This window comes from Bufo bufo, chromosome 3 (assembly GCF_905171765.1).
Source record: "Bufo bufo chromosome 3, aBufBuf1.1, whole genome shotgun sequence".
NCBI lineage: Eukaryota > Metazoa > Chordata > Amphibia > Anura > Bufonidae > Bufo > Bufo bufo.
In genome coordinates this window covers 6,822,698-6,840,457 of record NC_053391.1, presented here as the reverse complement: position 1 = coordinate 6,840,457, position 17,760 = coordinate 6,822,698, and the positions used below count along the sequence as shown (strand labels likewise).

At 53.5% G+C, this 17,760-nt stretch overlaps 1 protein-coding gene across 2 annotated transcripts in view; it reads right to left on the bottom strand.

Moving 5' to 3' along the window:
• STXBP5L (syntaxin binding protein 5 like) overlaps positions 1-17,760 on the bottom strand; it is a 237,159-nt gene that overhangs the window by 780 nt on the left and 218,619 nt on the right. The window contains exons 20-26 of one of the 2 annotated variants that reach the window (XM_040422836.1): positions 15,344-15,394; positions 11,363-11,533; positions 4,443-4,682; positions 3,479-3,839; positions 3,233-3,398; positions 2,306-2,417; positions 553-773 (exon numbers count right to left, since the gene is read on the bottom strand). In XM_040422836.1, the coding sequence (XP_040278770.1) occupies positions 553-773; positions 2,306-2,417; positions 3,233-3,398; positions 3,479-3,839; positions 4,443-4,682; positions 11,363-11,533; positions 15,344-15,394 (1,322 nt within the window). The remainder of the gene's footprint in view (positions 1-552; positions 774-2,305; positions 2,418-3,232; positions 3,399-3,478; positions 3,840-4,442; positions 4,683-11,362; positions 11,534-15,343; positions 15,395-17,760) is intronic. The other variant, XM_040422837.1, reaches the window with a different exon arrangement.

The window sequence follows — 17,760 nt, the reverse complement described above, 5'->3', positions numbered from 1 at the left end:
TGCAGAGAGACAGAAGAGTCAGGGGCAAAACCGGAAGAAAGAAGCCGCTTCTGGTGTCTGCCACTTGGGGGCAGAGTAACGCTCCCTGTTCATGGTGTAGCAGAGCTATACAGCTACTTCATGCACAGGTGCATTGTAAACCTTATTGAAACCTGTCTTAAAGGGGTTGTCCAGGATCAGAAAAACATGGCTGCCTTCTTGTATATACAGCTCCTTCCCCATCCATGGGTTCTGTCTGCTACTACAGCTCTGCTTTACTGACATGAATGGGGCTGAGCTGCAACCGACGGACAGATGTGATGCTGTTTTTAGTAGAAAGCAGAGTTTTTTTCCTAATTCTGGACGCCCCCTTTAATTCCCACTCCTCCCCTCACCATGTGCAGCAGCTTCCCCATCTTTCACTGAGGTGTTAGTTGCTCCTAGTTTATAATCTTCTCTCCTTACTGGAATCATCTCTCTACATGAACAAGCAGGGCTGCACTGTAAAGCAAGGGAAGGGACAGGGCAGGAGCCATCTTGGATGGAAGTGCAAGCAGAGGCTCTTCTCCTTACCCCATGTGCATGTTTAGAGAAAGTTTCGGCACTTGACAACATGCGCTCTGTCCTGTCCTCCAGCTCGCCCAGCCGTTGTCCTCGCTCATCCAGAGCTTGACGAGCTCTACTCAGATCTGCCGCCACTCCAGTGGCCGCTCCTTTCACCCCCTCCACACTTCTCGGGCCGGGGATGTGCTCGGCGAGGTGGCGGGAGCCGACTCCTGCAGACGCCTGTCCAACTGAGATACACACAGAAACGTCCGTCAGTACACACGGAGGATGGAGTAGTAGTCTCAATATCAGCAGCCAGAGCTGCACTCACAATTCTGCAGGATGGCCTTGGAAATAGAAAGTGACTTGTCTACCCCAAAGAGGACAAGAACTAAGAACTTAGCTGCCCCTATAGATTGTATTCCCACGATTGTCCTAGTCTTCATTCATCGGACGGCGTCATTGGTTGCTATCACGCCGTGCGCTTTGTGCCGCCGCCGCAGTACAGTACTCTTCTAGATCATACCAGTGTATTACTGTACTGCGGCGGAGGCACAACGCGCACGGCGTCATAGCAACCAATGACGCCGTGCGCTCCTGCACTAAGCAGGATGCCAGTCCGGTATCTCACCGACCGCGTTCCACGGACGTGTGAATAAAGCCAAATCCTCCAGTCACATCTAAGGCTGCATTCACAGTTCTGCTGTTCTGACATATACTGGGGCGGCCATAGACTCATTCACCTGACAGCTATTCCTCACCGCACACCATACACATGCATGAATCCCGAAGGGAGAGTGTCCTGATGGGAGAAGACTGCTGCTCGACAACTCTGGCAGATCTCCCTTGAGAACAAAGGATCAGACATGTTGAAATCCAGCTGCTGATCCTCACCTCACCTGAGAGTCAGAAGGGCCCCCCCAACATTCATCTAATGGGCATGGATGGCTTTATGGACGCCATGGTGCGGTGCGGTCAGATGCACGGTATTGTGGAAGACATGGCTCAGAAAGCACTGAACCAGCAGGGGGCATAGGAGAGTTCTGTATGGGCCCCAGGCTGGCACCCTGATGACAATTGGCCCCTGGCTGGCACCCTGATTACAGTTGGCCCCTGCCTGGCACCCTAAAGACAGTTGGCCCCTGGCTGGCACCCTGATTACAGTTGGCCCCTGGCTGGCACCCTGATTACAGTTGGCCCCTGGCTGGCACCCTGATTACAGTTGGCCCCTGGCTGGCACCCTGATTACAGTTGGCCCCTGGCTGGCACCATGATTACAGTTGGCCCCTGACTGGCACCATGATTACAGTTGGCCCCTGGCTGGCACCCTGATTACAGTTGGGCCCTGGCTGGCACCCTGATTACAGTTGGGCCCTGGCTGGCACCATGATTACAGTTGGCCCCTGGCTGGCACCCTGATTACAGTTGGGCCCTGGCTGGCACCCTGATTACAGTTGGGCCCTGGCTGGCACCCTGATTACAGTTGGCCCCTGGCTGGCACCCTGATTACAGTTGGCCCCTGGCTGGCACCCTGATTACAGTTGGGCCCTGGCTGGCACCCTGATTACAGTTGGCCCCTGGCTGGCACCCTGATTACAGTTGGCCCCTGGCTGGCATCCTGATTACAGTTGGCCCCTGGCTGGCACCATGATGACAGTTGGCCCCTGGCTTGCACCCTGATTACAGTTGGCCCCTGGCTGGCTCCATGATTACAGTTGGCCCCTGGCTGGCTCCATGATTACAGTTGGCCCCTGGCTGGCTATCTCACAGTGATACGTACACAGCTCTTCTCGGTCCAATGTCGGTCCACTTCCACCAAAGAGTCCTTTCAGGAAGCCTCTGTTCTGGGCCTCAGGAGTCTCCACCAGTGAGAAGAGGTCTCCGAGCGCGTCCTGAGCGAGAGGAGCAGACGAGGGGTGAGACCAGGACAGTTCATAAACCTATACCGAAATACACTGCATTCTCCTAGTTGACCCACCCCCAGGTTGCAGCCTCTCACCCATGTTGCAGCCCCTTCCCCAGGTTGCAGCCCCTCACCCATGTTGCAGCCCCTCCCCCAGGTTGCAGCCTCTCACCCAGGTTGCAGCCCCTTCCCCAGGTTGCAGCCCCTTCCCCAGGTTGCAGCCCCTCACCCAGGCTGCAGCCCCTCACCCAGGTTGCAGCCTCTCACCCATGTTGCAGTCCCTTACCCAGGTTGCAGCCTCTCACCCATGTTGCAGTCCCTTACCCAGGTTGCAGCCTCTCACCCAGGCTGCAGCCCCTCCCCCAGGTTGTAGCCCCTCACCCAGGTTGTAGCCCCTCCCCCAGGTTGTAGCCCCTCGCCCAGGTTGCAGCTCTCACCCAGGCTGTAGCCCCTCACCCAGGTTGCAGCTCTCCCCCAGATTGCAGCCCCGCCCCCAGGTTGCAGCCCCTCCCCCAGGTTGCAGCCCCTCACCCAGGTTGCAGCCCCTCACCCATTCATAGCCCATTTTGATAATCACAAAAAATCTGCAGAAAAAACCCAAACACAATAATAAAGACATGTAAATCTATAACTCAGGCGCCAGGACCCACAGGGCGGGGTGATCGCTTACACTAGTGTCAGACAGGGTTCACACTGACCTGGGGGAGATAAGTGGCCGCACACACAGCTGACGCCCCTTACCACACTCTTTGGGTCACGGGTGGGCGCACTGACAGATACGAGCCTGTCCAGGGCATTACTCACCTGCAGGCTCTCACACATCTCCTGACTGTAGGTGATCCTCTGGACCTCGCTCGGAGAACATAAGTACAGCGCCTGGCCGTGGTTGGTGAAGCAGAACGTCCGCGCTATTCTCATGTCTGTAAGCGGCAAGTAGTTGATATCGAGCAGAGGCCGGAGGCTGGGGAGGCTGCAGCAACAAAGGAGCCCAGGTTAGAGACTGAGTCCAGTCTGATGAATGGAGGAGGACTGAGCCTCCGCGACTCTTACCTGATGGTCATGATGTGGCCGTTGGCACAGAAGCAGGCCAGCAGGACGGTGTTGCACATGGTGACCACGTCGGCTCGGAGCAGGAAGGAGGTCTCGGTGATGTTGTGCACATACAGACACGTCTGGGACGGCAGCGAGAACACTTTGGCTTGCTTCTCTGAACAGACGACAGCAAACTGGTGATCTCCGATGTCCTGCGAGGAGGATGGAGAGAAGGCCACCAGTTTCCTCTTCCTCGTCTTCTCGTTGTCTTCTCCGCTGTTCGGGTCCCTCCAGACTTCATACGACGGATGAATTAAGGAGCCCATGCAATCCAGGCAGGAGAAGGTCAGCACTGCGCCCTTCATGGTGAGCATGGTGCCTGCAGAGAGAGGTCACAGGTCACATACCGACCAACACTGTCTATCCGCAAAACACGTATACCGCATGTTGTGGATGAGCACGTCCTGCTGTTTGTTAGGAACGCCTGTTCTTGTCCACAAAATAGACAGGAACAGAACATGTTCTAACAGAACGGACAGACATTGTGCTGCCGCATCTCTTGCGGGACCATTGAAATGAATGGGTCCACATCTAATCCGCAAAAACTGCGTATCGGATGCAGACCGAAAATACCGTTGAGTGATTGTCCCCTTACAGTGATGGGAGAGGGTGGAAAATACAGCTAGACCAAGGCCTGATACACAGCTGATGGGCTTGTTACAGTGCATCAGTCAACACAAGTCTCTGTTCTAGGCTCTAACCTTTGCTAATACATTGTAGCAAACCCTCAGTTGTGTCAGCAGGATTAGGTTGGGATCAGTGACTGCAGACAAGGTTTCTATTCACTAAAAGAGTGTAAAGAAATGATGGAAAATGGAACGGGACGTTTCATTAGCTGACAATGCTGTTGGTCTCAACCTCTCGTGATGGTTTCCTGGATGACCCCGTGTGAGATGCCCTCATGGCCGTGCATCCTGCTTACCGCTGGGAGACACCTGCACCGGCTCGCTGTGCCTCTGGTCTTCAGTCGGGGGTACGTTCAGTGATATGATCAGCACCATACCCAGGCTGGTGCCCACCCATAGGCATGGTGAAGCAGCCTGGTCATGCTTGCGGGCGAAGCTCTCCATGAAGTACAGAGCAGTGATGGCCTCCTTAGCCTCCTTATCGATGCTGGACACGCTAGAACTGCGGGAGCGGCTGAAGGAGTTCTCTCGACTTTCTATAGAGGAAGGTAGAAGCGGAGCATTAGTAATGGGGTAACCTGGTGGTCCGATATGACAGAGAATCCGGTGACGTCATCCAGCCGTCCGTCCCCTCCTGTGATGTCATCGCTGATCTGTATGTGCGCTCCACATAACCTCACACAGGGAGCTGAGATATGGGGTGCTGTTAGGCAGGGTCCACACAAAGCGTTCTGAAGGGGAAGTAGATGATGGGTGGCTCGGCGTCCCTCGGCGTCATACAGGATGATGCACGTACAATACATGGACTACTCTACAGAGGACAGACAGAACTACCACAGCGCACGGCACGCACAGGGCTACACACGGGTCTTACCTTTCTCTGCCCACGAGTTTGAAGAATAGTGGTATTCGTCATTTGAGTATGTACTGACTCCGTGTAACTGCTGGAGCATTGCCCGTCTGGATATGTAACCTACTGCTACAAGAGCCGTGCGGTGCGAGAGGACAGCAACAAGTATATGAGAGAGGCAAGAACACAGCACCATTAGACTTCCCACCTCCCAATGTATACACCGACTATCCTCCCGTCTACTGCAGACATGCAAAGTCCCCATTACACATGGATGGAACATTTCTCCAAGACGTATCCACCAACCCCTCACCGCACCATCTCCTCACCTTCCAACTCCGCTACAAAGGACACTCCAAAGCTGCAGACAGTCCTCCCACCCAAACCCCGCAACTATGTCTGCCCCCCAGCTACACCCACATGAAATCATTCCCATCCTACACCTGCCATCCAACAACTGCCCTCCAACACCTGCTATCCAACAACTGCCCTCCTACACCTGCCATCCAACAACTGCCCTCCAACAACTGCCCTCCTACACCTGCCATCCAACAACTGCCCTCCTACACCTGTCCTCCTACACCTGCCCTCCTACACCTGCTCTCCTACACCTGCCATCCAACAACTGCCCTCCTACACCTGTCCTCCTACACCTGCCCTCCTACACCTGCCCTCCTACACCTGCCATCCAACAACTGCCCTCCAACAACTGCCATCCAACAACTGCCCTCCAACAACTGCCATCCAACAACTGCCCTCCAACAACTGCCCTCCTACACCTGCCATCCAACACCTGCCATCCAACAACTGCCCTCCAACACCTGCCATCCAACAACTGCCCTCCTACACCTGCCCTCCTACACCTGCCATCCAACAACTGCCCTCCTACACCTGCCATCCAACGACTGCCCTCCTACACCTGCCCTCCTACACCTGCCATCCTACATCTGCCATCCAACAACTGCCCTCCTACACCTGCCATCCAACAACTGCCATCCTACACCTGCCATCCAACAACTGCCCTCCAACAACTGCCATCCAACAACTGCGCTCCTACACCTGCCATCCAACAACTGCCCTCCAACAACTGCCATCCAACAACTGCCCTCCGACACCTGCCATCCAACAACTGCCCTCCAACAACTGCCATCCAACAACTGCCCTCCTACACCTGCCATCCAACAACTGCCCTCCGACACCTGCCATCCAACAACTGTGCTCCTACACCTGCCATCCAACAACTGCGCTCCTACACCTGCCATCCAACAACTGCCCTCCGACACCTGCCATCCAACAACTGTGCTCCTACACCTGCCATCCAACAACTGCCATCCAACAACTGCCCTCCAACAACTGCCCTCCTACACCTGCCATCCAACAACTGCCCTCCAACACCTGCCATCCAACATCTACCCTCCTACACCTGCCATCCACCAACTGCCCTCCTACACCTGCCCTCCTACAACTGCCCTCCTAGACCTGCCATCCAACAACTGCCCTCCTACACCTGCCATCCAACAACTGCCCTCCTACACCTGCCATCCAACAACTGCCATCCTACACCTGCCATCCAACAACTGCCCTCCTACACCTGCCATCCAACAACTGCCCTCCTACACCTGCCATCCAACATCTACCCTCCTACACCTGCCATCCACCAACTGCCATCCAACAACTGCCCTCCTACACCTGCCATCCAACAACTGCCCTCCTACACCTGCCATCCAACAACTGCCCTCCTACACCTGCCATCCAACAACTGCCCTCCTACACCTGCCATCCAACAACTTCCCTCCTACACCTGCCCTCCAACAACTGCCCTCCTACACCTGCCATCCAACATCTACCCTCCTACACCTGCCATCCACCAACTGCCCTCCTACACCTGCCATCCAACAACTGCCATCCTACAACTGCCCTCCTACACCTGCCATATACCAACTGCCCTCATCACGCCCTCTGCCCCCTCATCACGCCCTCTGCCCCCTCATCACGCCCTCTGACACCCTCATCACGCCCTCTGCCCCCTTCATCACACCCTCTGCCCCTCATCACGCCCTCTGTCACCCTCATCATGCCCTCTGCCCCCCTCATCACGCTCTCTGCCCCCCTCATCACTCCCTATGCCCCCCTCATCACACCCTCTGCCCCCCTCATCACTCCCTCTGCCCCCCTCATCACGCCTTCTGCCCCCCTCATCACGCCCTCTGCCCCCCTCATCACGCCCTCTGCCCCCCTCATCACGCCCTCTGCCCCCCTCATCACGCCCTCTGCCCCCCTCATCACGCCCTCTGCCACGCTCATCACGCCCTCTGCCCCCCTCATCACGCCCTCTGTCACCCTCACCACGCCCTCTGCCCCCCTCATCACACCCTCTGCCCCCCTCATCACGCCCTCTGCCCCCCTCGTCACGCCCTCTGTCACCCTCATCACGCCCTCTGCCCCCCTCGTCACGCCCTCTGCCCCCCTCATCGTGCCCTCTGCCCCCCTCATCGTGCCCTCTGCCACGCTCATCAAGCCCTCTGCCCCCCTCATCACGCCCTCTGCCCCCCTCATCACACCCTCTGCCCCCCTCATCACACCCTCTGCCCCCCTCATCACGCCCTCTGTCACCCTCATCACGCCCTCTGCCCCCTCGTCACGCCCTCTGTCACCCTCATCACGCCCTCTGCCCCCTCATCACACCCTCTGTCACCCTCATCACGCCCTCTGTCACCCTCATCACGCCCTCTGCCCCCCTCGTCACGCCCTCTGCCCCCCTCATCGTGCCCTCTGCCACGCTCATCAAGCCCTCTGCCCCCCTCATCACGCCCTCTGCCCCCCTCATCACGCCCTCTGCCCCCCTCATCACGCCCTCTGTCACCCTCATCACGCCCTCTGCCCCCTCGTCACGCCCTCTGTCACCCTCATCACGCCCTCTGCCCCCTCATCACACCCTCTGCCCCCCTCATCACGCCCTCTGCCCCCCTCGTCACGCCCTCTGTCACCCTCATCACGCCCTCTGTCACCCTCATCACGCCCTCTGCCCCCCTCGTCACGCCCTCTGCCCCCCTCATCGTGCCCTCTGCCCCCCTCGTCACGCCCTCTGCCCCCCTCGTCACGCCCTCTGCCCCCCTCATCGTGCCCTCTGCCCCCCTCATCGTGCCCTCTGCCACGCTCATCAAGCCCTCTGCCCCCCTCATCACGCCCCCCTCTCGTCATGCCCTCTGCCCCCCTCATCACACCCTCTGCCCCCCTCATCGTGCCCTCTGCCCCCCTGATCGTGCCCTCTGCCACGCTCCATCCTTCCTGCCCTACTCCACCTCTATATAACAGTACCACTTCTTACAGATGCTGTAAACCATGCACATAACTAAACCAAGGAAGGAGAAGCCACAGAAGAAGTCACACCGAGGTCTTCATGAAGAGCTTCTGTGCCTGTGCCCATGACAACACTTCTTGGACTCACCTCTTTGAGACGACCACCCGCGACTGCGTTAATATTTGGTCTTCTCTAACGGCAGAAGTAAGAGGAGTCGTGGTCTGGATATGTGGTCTTCTCAAAGAGGTGGTCTTCTGGAGACGGTTGGGAAGTGCTGTCATAGGCACAGAGGTGTCTGCTCGTATTAACCACCGATACGCCAGGACACATTTCTAATACACGCCGGACGCCGTTTTGGCGACTCTTCTGGCGATTCTCCTTCTCGGCAGGAGTGGGATGCACATTTCACTCGCCGACGTTTCCTGTAATCGATGTTGTCTGATCGCAGCAAGTGAAATGTGGTCTTCCCATGGGGTATGCTCACCTGAGTAGGGCCACGGCTCGTGTCATGTGGTGGTCCTCTGCAGCTGAATGGGGGGGGCGGCCACTGCAGGGTCAGGGTCACTGTACTGGGGTCTCCGACCGGATCATCACCCCTGTCTATCATTTACTAAGAGGCTTTGTGCTTCAATTCTTCACCATTTTCATGATCTCTGTTTGCTGTCAGTGAATGGGAACATGCTGTTTTGTATCTGAAAAGTGTTACCAATGTTTTTTACAGTGTATCAGCCTGCTGTTCAGACTACGGCTGTAACAAACCCTCAGCTGTGAGAAGTATTAGGTCTCTGCCTCTGAATGCAATCAAGGATGTTTCCATTTACTGACAGCAAGCAGAGATCTAGGCAATGGTGATGAATTCATACACAAGTGTTTATCTCAGCAGTCAAAAGGCAGTAAATTGGTGGTGGTGGGGGTCAGCTGTATTATGGGGTGCACCCAGCACATGGCCGCCGTCTGTCACTGAATGGAAGACACTAATGAGATTTGGAGGCCGGCGCTCGGGAAGCAGGATGCAGCTTTAATCTGGTTAGTGCTGCCACCGGACGTCTGGATGTAGCCCCCGAGCAGCGAATGACCAGCACCAGACACGAGCCGAGACCCTTCATCAGACGAGGAGGATCTGAGGTCACTACACACGGGGGGCACAATGCACACCACATCAGGACATCTAAGGGTTAACAAGTCCTGGTCCCAGACAGCTCAGAACCTGGCAGCAAGGGCGGACTGACGGGGCCCCCAGGACAGCAAGGATGGCAGGGCCCCTCACCAAGAGGCAGGAAACACTGAAGGCTGGTGGCACCGAGCCCTTACTGGCTGTCTCACTTCTTAAAGGGCCAGTCCACTGTTGTGTGACTAAAGCTTAAAGGCGTTTTCTCAGGAACAACACGTGGCACTCCATGCGTCTCTATGGGAGCGCTGTACACGTCTCCGGCTGACACGTGTGACCCCCGATACATTACGTGATCGGCGGTCAGACCCCTGCCGATCAGCCGCTTATCCTGCGGACAGGCGTTCCTGTAAAGCCCCTTGTTCATGTTATAAGGAGTTCTGAAGCTTCCTGACTCACAGTTCGTGGTTTATGTCCTGTCCATTTTCAACATTTCTGTTTGCTGTCAGTGAATAGAAACATTGGTTTATGCTGCGGTGACCCAACACTTCTCACAGCTGACAATCCATTATCTCGGATCCAGCTATGGACAGCACCAGGGGACTGTCTACGTGGATACGCTGCGACAAACCCTCAGCTGTGAGCACTACTAGGCTAGGACGGATAAACAAGAATATTCACATTCACTGACAGAAAGCTGAGGCAGTGCCCATAAATCTAAAAAATACCACCTGCAGCGTAACGGGAAAGAGGGGAGAGCGGAGGTGACGCCCATAATTACCAGCAGGGGGCGCAATAGTGCCGTATCTTTATTCTATGGGCTGTTCACACTAGGAGGCAACAGATGTGTGTTTTTATGCTGAACTATTTTTAAAAAGTTTTTTTTTTTTCTGTGTTTTTCACTTTTTTATAAAACTTCATTGGGGAGAATTATTTTCCTGCTCCGGAAGCAGCGATCCTCTGACTACCTGACAAGCAGAGACCTGGGGGGTATCCTCGGCCCCCCGGATCACACCGTATCTCATCAGCGGGAGGACTGCGTCTGCTATTGATTGTGGCATCTGAGGGGTTAAACTGCCGGGATCCGTCGCGGCGGGTACACTGGGCAGCGCCCATGAGGTCACATCCTCCATGATGCAGGATATATCTGTCATTTGTCGTTAAAGGGTTAAATATGCCGTGGTTTTTTATTTGCGATTTTGCTGTAAAATTAAACTATTAAAAAAAATACAGAATCCGTAAATGAAAAGTGCAACAACAACAACAACAACAATCAGGTGCAGTAAGAAAAGCCGCGCGGCTGCTCTTAAGGAAACCCGTGGCGTTTTCGTTTCAGTGTGAACGTACCCTTAGCTGCTGGATAAGCCTGACATACATCTGAGTGTTGCATGGGCAGAATACATGGAATGTGATTGGGCTCACTGTTGTGAACGCAGCTCTGGTTGTGACAGGAGTATAAGACATAAAAGAACAGCAGAATTATGAGTTCAGCTCTGGAGCATTAAACAGAAGAGAACCTGCGCTTGACAGCCGCTAATAGAATGATGGACGTGATGTTCAGCCGCAGAGTCTGGGTTAATCCCTGCAGAACCCCAGGTCCAGGATCTGTCTGTCTATGTGCACCGTCCGTGAGCGGCAATGATCGCCGCTACATCCCACAGCACACGGGCGACCATCACTGACCCGGAGTGCAGCCCTCTGAGGGTTGTCAGCTCCTACCCTGTAGTCAGGATGTAGCAGAGGCGACCACTGTTATAGCACACTGAACATGTGCACATAGCCCTACATAGAGGTGACGTGCGCGGCCTAGGGTGGGGATCATGCCACTACTGGGTATCTAACACACGGGTCATGCCAGCTACTTCTAGACACCACTGCCGTCAGGAGCCGCTCCTGGCAGCTGCGGCCGGTGACCCTGAGGTCAGGACCGTGGAGGAGGGTGGCCGCCCGGACTCACCTTCGGTAGTGACAGGCAGGGAGATCTCCATACACGCTGCAGACTGGGCTTTTCGAAATGGTGGTCTGCCCGGGCCCCTCCTGTTGGATTTGGTGGCATCGGCGCTGGAGAGCCTCTTCCCTGAGCTGCAGGACTGTGACGTGGGACTTGTGCAGTGACCGTTCACATGATCTGGAAGACAGAGGGACCGTGTCAGGGACGTGCAGCCATTATCATGCTTCGGTCAGTTCTGTACAGTCACTAGACCCCCCGGAGACACAGCATCGCCCCCTACTGACCACAAATGTGGGATGGAAAGATGTTGAGGTTCTACCAGTTTAGAGCATTAGTCAATTGCTTAAAGGGCTATTCCATGAAGCAGCTTACTGCTCCCAGGGACCTACCTACAGCAGTGCCACCGCTGACCCCCTCCCTGCTCCCATATCCCTACATAGCTGGCGGATTTACCATTCAGGACCCTCGGACAGCCGGGTGACAGCCCCCTACAAGCTGCAATGGTGGCCACACTAGTTACTTCCCACATCTCACAGATTAGGGAGAAGTTGTGGCCTTATCTAGTGATATTCTAATTTAAGGTAAAAATGCAAACCGCTGCCGTGATCATGTATGTAACATGTAACCGCTGCCGTGATCATGTATGTAACATGTAACCGCTGCCGTGACCATGTATGTAACATGTAACCGCTGCCATGACCATGTATGTAACATGTAACCTCTGCCGTGACCATGTATGTAACATGTAACCGCTGCCATGACCATGTATGTAACATGTAACCGCTGCCATGACCATGTATGTAACATGTAACCGCTGCCGTGATCATGTATGTAACGGCTGCCATGACCATGTATGTAACATGTAACCGCTGCCATGATCATGTATGTAACCGCTGCCGTGATCATGTATGTAACATGTAACCGCTGCCATGATCATGTATGTAACATGTAACCGCTGCCGTGACCATGTATGTAACATGTAACCTCTGCCGTGATCATGTATGTAACATGTAACCGCTGCCGTGACCATGTATGTAACATGTAACCGCTGCCGTGACCATGTATGTAACATGTAACCTCTGCCGTGATCATGTATGTAACATGTAACCGCTGCCGTGACCATGTATGTAACATGTAACCGCTGCCATGATCATGTATGTAACATGTAACCGCTGCCATGATCATGTATGTAACATGTAACCGCTGCCGTGATCATGTATGTAACATGTAACCGCTGCCGTGACCATGTATGTAACATGTAACCTCTGCCGTGATCATGTATGTAACATGTAACCTCTGCCGTGACCATGTATATAAGCGCTGCCGTTATCATATATGTAACATGTAACCGCTGCCGTGATCATGTATGTAACCGCTGCTGTGATCATGTATGTAACATGTAACCGCTGCCGTGACCATGTATGTAACATGTAACCGCTGCCATGATCATGTATGTAACATGTAACCGCTGCCGTGATCATGTTTGTAACATGTAACCTCTGCCGTGATCATGTATGTAACATGTAACCGCTGCCGTGACCATGTATGTAACATGTAACCGCTGCCATGACCATGTATGTAACATGTAACCGCTGCCATGACCATGTATGTAACATGTAACCGCTGCCGTGACCATGTATATAAGCGCTGCCGTGATCATGTATGTAACATGTAACTGCTGTCGTGACCATGTATGTAACCGCTGCCATGATCATGTATGTAACATGTAACCACTGCCGTGACCATGTATGTAACCGCTGCCGTGACCATGTATGTAACCGCTGCCGTGACCATGTATGTAACCGCTGCCAGGATCATGTATGTAACCGCTGCCGTGACCATGTATGTAACCACTGCCAGGATCATGTATGTAACCACTGCCAGGATCATGTATGTAACCACTGCCAGGATCATGTATGTAACCGCTGCTGTGATCATGTAGGTCACATACATGGTCACGGCAGCGGTTACATTACATGGTCACGGCAGCGGTTACATTACATGGTCACGGCAGCGGCCATCATCATGTATGTATCCGCTGTTGCATGTCCACGTGTGTGAGATATGAGCTGGTACAGTCCTTGGACTGGAACGTCTGTATGTGACGGACATGGAGGGGTCGCAGCATGTCGGCAGATAACGTCATAAAACTGTGGACAGCGCAACTAAGAAGAATAGCACGATGCGGCAGATTATTATTGGTGCACATAGTGGTGTGAAGAACGGCTGCCCCGAGGAGGTGTAAGAGGAAAGTCCAGAGAGCTGAACCACTCACGCATCCGTCCATTCTGATGAGTGTGCTGCAGCCTTCGCCCGTCTACTCCGGTTTATCCCAACCGTACAGCAGAGGTAGGAACGCAGTGTCTGTCCTGACGGCCCCCAGAATTATCTCCTGAATAGTGACCTTGGTTTGTGTTGGCGGTCACGCTCAGTCACAAACACTTCAGTGGTCACTCTCAATTACACTCACATTGTAAGTCATGCTCGGTCACGCTCAGACACACGGTGGTGACGCTCGGTCACACTCACATTGGTGATCACTCTTAGTCACACTCACGTTGTCTGTCACGCTCAGTCCCACACGTTGGTGGTCCCAGTCATAATCTCTCTCAATCACATTAGCATTGGAGGTCACACTTGGTCACGTTTGTGGTCACACTCTAGCTGGTGGTCACACTCAGACACATACACGGTGGTGGTCATGTTCAGTAACCATCACTTGAGTGGTCTCTCTCAGTCACAGTCACATTGGTGGTCACGCTCAGTCCCACATGCTTTGGTGGTCACTCATGCACAGTCGTCCACATGGTCATGGATGTACAGAGCAGATGGCTGCCAGTCACTGCCCACAGTTTCAGGGGCTCATTTGGAGGAATGGAGTATTACGGGACCAGATGGGTTTCTCACATGAAAGCTCCATCAGTCTGCAGTCTTCATATCAACATCTGCTGCCCTCTAAGATCCTCCATGTCTCAATCCTACACACAAAAAGGTGGCAGGATAGTGCCTCCAAGTGGATGTAACGGCCAAGTGTTATAGACTCTCGATTCACCCAACAACCTCTGTGTATTTCCAGTTCAGGGCAGAAGATGGTCACTCAACGCCTCCACAAACAAGGCCCTGTCCAACCGTCCAAGAATTGCACCATTTATCCTACCAAGAAGACCTTCAAATGTGTTCCACATACGTCATGGTGACTAGAGTCTGGCAGCATACAGTCAGGCACTAGAGATCACGGCTGGTGCACGTGGACTACATCCACTAAGGCTGGATCTTAGGACCTGATGAATCCTGCACATCCCTATGACTCGGGGTTGATGAATATTTTATATTATAAACCCGCTAATAGGTGCTGCTATTCTTGGGATACGACTAGCACTGAAGCTAGAGGAGCAGTGGCAGTCACTTCAGTGTCCCGTTGAGAAGTGTAATTTGGACATTATGGCAGAAAACTCTTATAAAATTGGTCTCTTCTAAAACTTTTGAAGCCACAGAAACCTTCTGATAGATGATCTCTAGTCAAACTCTCCCCTCTCCTGAGCCATCATCTTGCTGAATCTGATGGAGACCATCACTCGGGAGAGGAGGACCTTCACATCACAAAGAGAATGAAACAAGGTCAAGCATTCACAGAGCGGTGGATCCTGTATATATATAAAGCACCACTATGGCATCACGTGGGGGTTACAGGATTAGTCGGTGAAGAGCATTTACTGGAATGGTAATGAGCATGTGGGCATCGGACTGGTTTCTCCCAATGTGTGTCTGCTCGGAAATGATTTACAGAATGCGGGCACAGGAAAATGGGTGTTATACACAAGCGGAAATGCTGAAGATGCTGCCAACAGGAGGACTGCATGGACAGGAGAGAGAAGCCTCGGCCAAGCCAAGCATTGGAAGGAAGACCTTGAGATCTCATGGGACTGGTTGGTTTGCCAAATGAGAGTGAGGAAGCTTTAAAAAACTGCTGGCTTTCGCCTACCGTACCAAGATCAGTCTTAAGATCTGTTGGCAGACTTAACTTTCTCGATCCTTTAACTGAAAAAACAGAAAAAGGAGAAAGGTCGTTATTAAATGCCAAAGCAAAGCTTAGAAAAAAAATGACAATATGTGGGAGAAAGGGTCACGACAGAGAGGGGCAACCAGAACCAACAAGATGTCTCCCACTGGACAGAAGACATTAGATGAACAACCAGTCTCTTATACTCAGTGGGGTACTTGGATTACGAGGTGGGCCCGTGGAGCTTGTGGGGAGGGGGGACCGTGCTCAGGTTGACCATATTCTCCATGAATGGTATGGACCTGCACAGGGCTACCCTCTCCCCAGGCATCACTAATGGTCCATCCGTGGTACAAAGGAGGGGAAGTTGGGGGGTGGTGAAGGAGCACGCCATGCTCCAGGAGGAGACCCTCTCGTCTACAGATAATACACACAGTAATGTAAGATATTATACTTCTCAGCTGACAGACAGAATCTCCTGGTTGCTCCTCCGTGTAGCTGATCTTGGCAATAATTAAAGGGGTACTCCCATCTTCATAATCCGATTTAATTAAATTATTTATCCCCCAATTAACTATTTTCTAAATATATCTTATTAAAAAAATCGCACTCATCTCTTTGAAATATAATTTTCGATATCCATTGTTTATGCGAGCTGCCCATGGATACGGCCACCGCTCGCCGGACGCATCCATGGGCCGCGCTTGCGCATTCTTATCTCTCGTGATGCGGCCTCCTCACTGACACTGTGTGCGCGCACGTCGCCAGCCAGCCGCGCATGCGCGGATCCATATTCTTTTGAGCCGCGGCTAATATAGTTCTGCGCATGCGTGGCCGCCCAAACACTTCGTGCAGTGAAGAGACAGTGTGGACAGCGTCGGAGGACATAAGCGGTGGGTGAGTATTATTTCTACATGCACCACCAATTCCACCAACGATTGGGGGCTGATGGAGGCACTTGGGGGGCTGATGGAGGCACTTGGGGGGCTGATGGAGGTACTTGGGGGGCTGATGGAGGCACAATGGGGGGCTGATGGAGGCACAATGGGGGGCTGATGGAGGCACAATGGGGGCTGATGGAGGCACAATGGGGGCTGATGGAGGCACAATGGGGGCTAATGTCGGCACAATGGGGGCTGATGGAGGCACAATGGGGGGCTGATGGAGGCACAATGGGGGCTGATGGAGGCACAATGGGGGCTGATGGAGGCACAATGGGGGCTGATGGAGGCACAATGGGGGCTAATGTCGGCACAATGGGGGCTGATGGAGGCACAATGGGGGCTAATGTCGGCACAATGGGGGCTGATGGAGGCACAATGGGGGGCTGATGGAGGCACAATGGGGGCTGATGGAGGCACTTGGGGGGCTGATGGAGGCACTTGGCGAGCTGAGGGAGGCACTTGGCGGGCTGAGGGAGGCACTTGGGGGCTGATGGAGGCACTTGGGGGGCTGATGGAGGCACTTGGGGGGCTGATGGAGGCACTTGGGGGGCTGATGGAGGCACTTGGGGGCTGATGGAGGCACAATGGGGGCTGATGGAGGCACAATGGGGGCTGATGGAGGCACAATGGGGGCTGTTGGAGGCATATGGGGGGCTGATGGAGGCATATGGGGGGCTGATGGAGGCATATGGGGGGCTGTTTGAGGCATATGGGGGGGCTGATGGATTTGGCAGTGCTGAATATACTGCTCTTCAGCCATAGTTCTAGTGGGGAAGGGAATAGACAGATGTAGCAGAGCTGTATATGTGGTGGTCAGCATCAATGCTGGTGTAAGAGAGAAACTGATGTAGCAGAGCTGAATACGCTGCTGTTCAGACACAGTTCTAATGGGGAAGGGAATAGACAGATGTAGCAGAGCTGTATATGTGGAGAGTCAGCATCAATGCTGGTGGAAGAGAGAAACTGATGTAGCAGAGCTGAATATGCGGCTGTTCTGACACAGTGCTGGTTGAAGGGATAAACAGACAGATGTAGCAGAGCTGTATATGTGGAGAGTCAGCATCAATGCTGGTGGAAAAGATAAACTGATGTAGCAGAGCTGAATATGCGGCTGTTCTGACACAGTGCTGGTTGAAGACATAAACAGACAGATGTAGTAGAGCTGTATATGAAGCTTTTCAGACACAGTGCTAGTGGGGGAGTAGAATAAAGATGTAGCAGGGCTGTATAGGAAGCCATTCAGCCAAAGTGATGTTAGGGGACTGGAGAAGACACATGTAGCTGAGCTGTATACGCATCTATAAAGATACATAGTGTAAGGTTTATACACAACTGGAGTACAGCTGTAATGGAAACAAATCTGCATCAGTGCTGGTGGGTGGGGGATGGTCAAGCTTTTGAGCTAATGTATAATATGGAATTATAGTTTTTGATGCACAGAATGGGTTTGTAAAAGATCA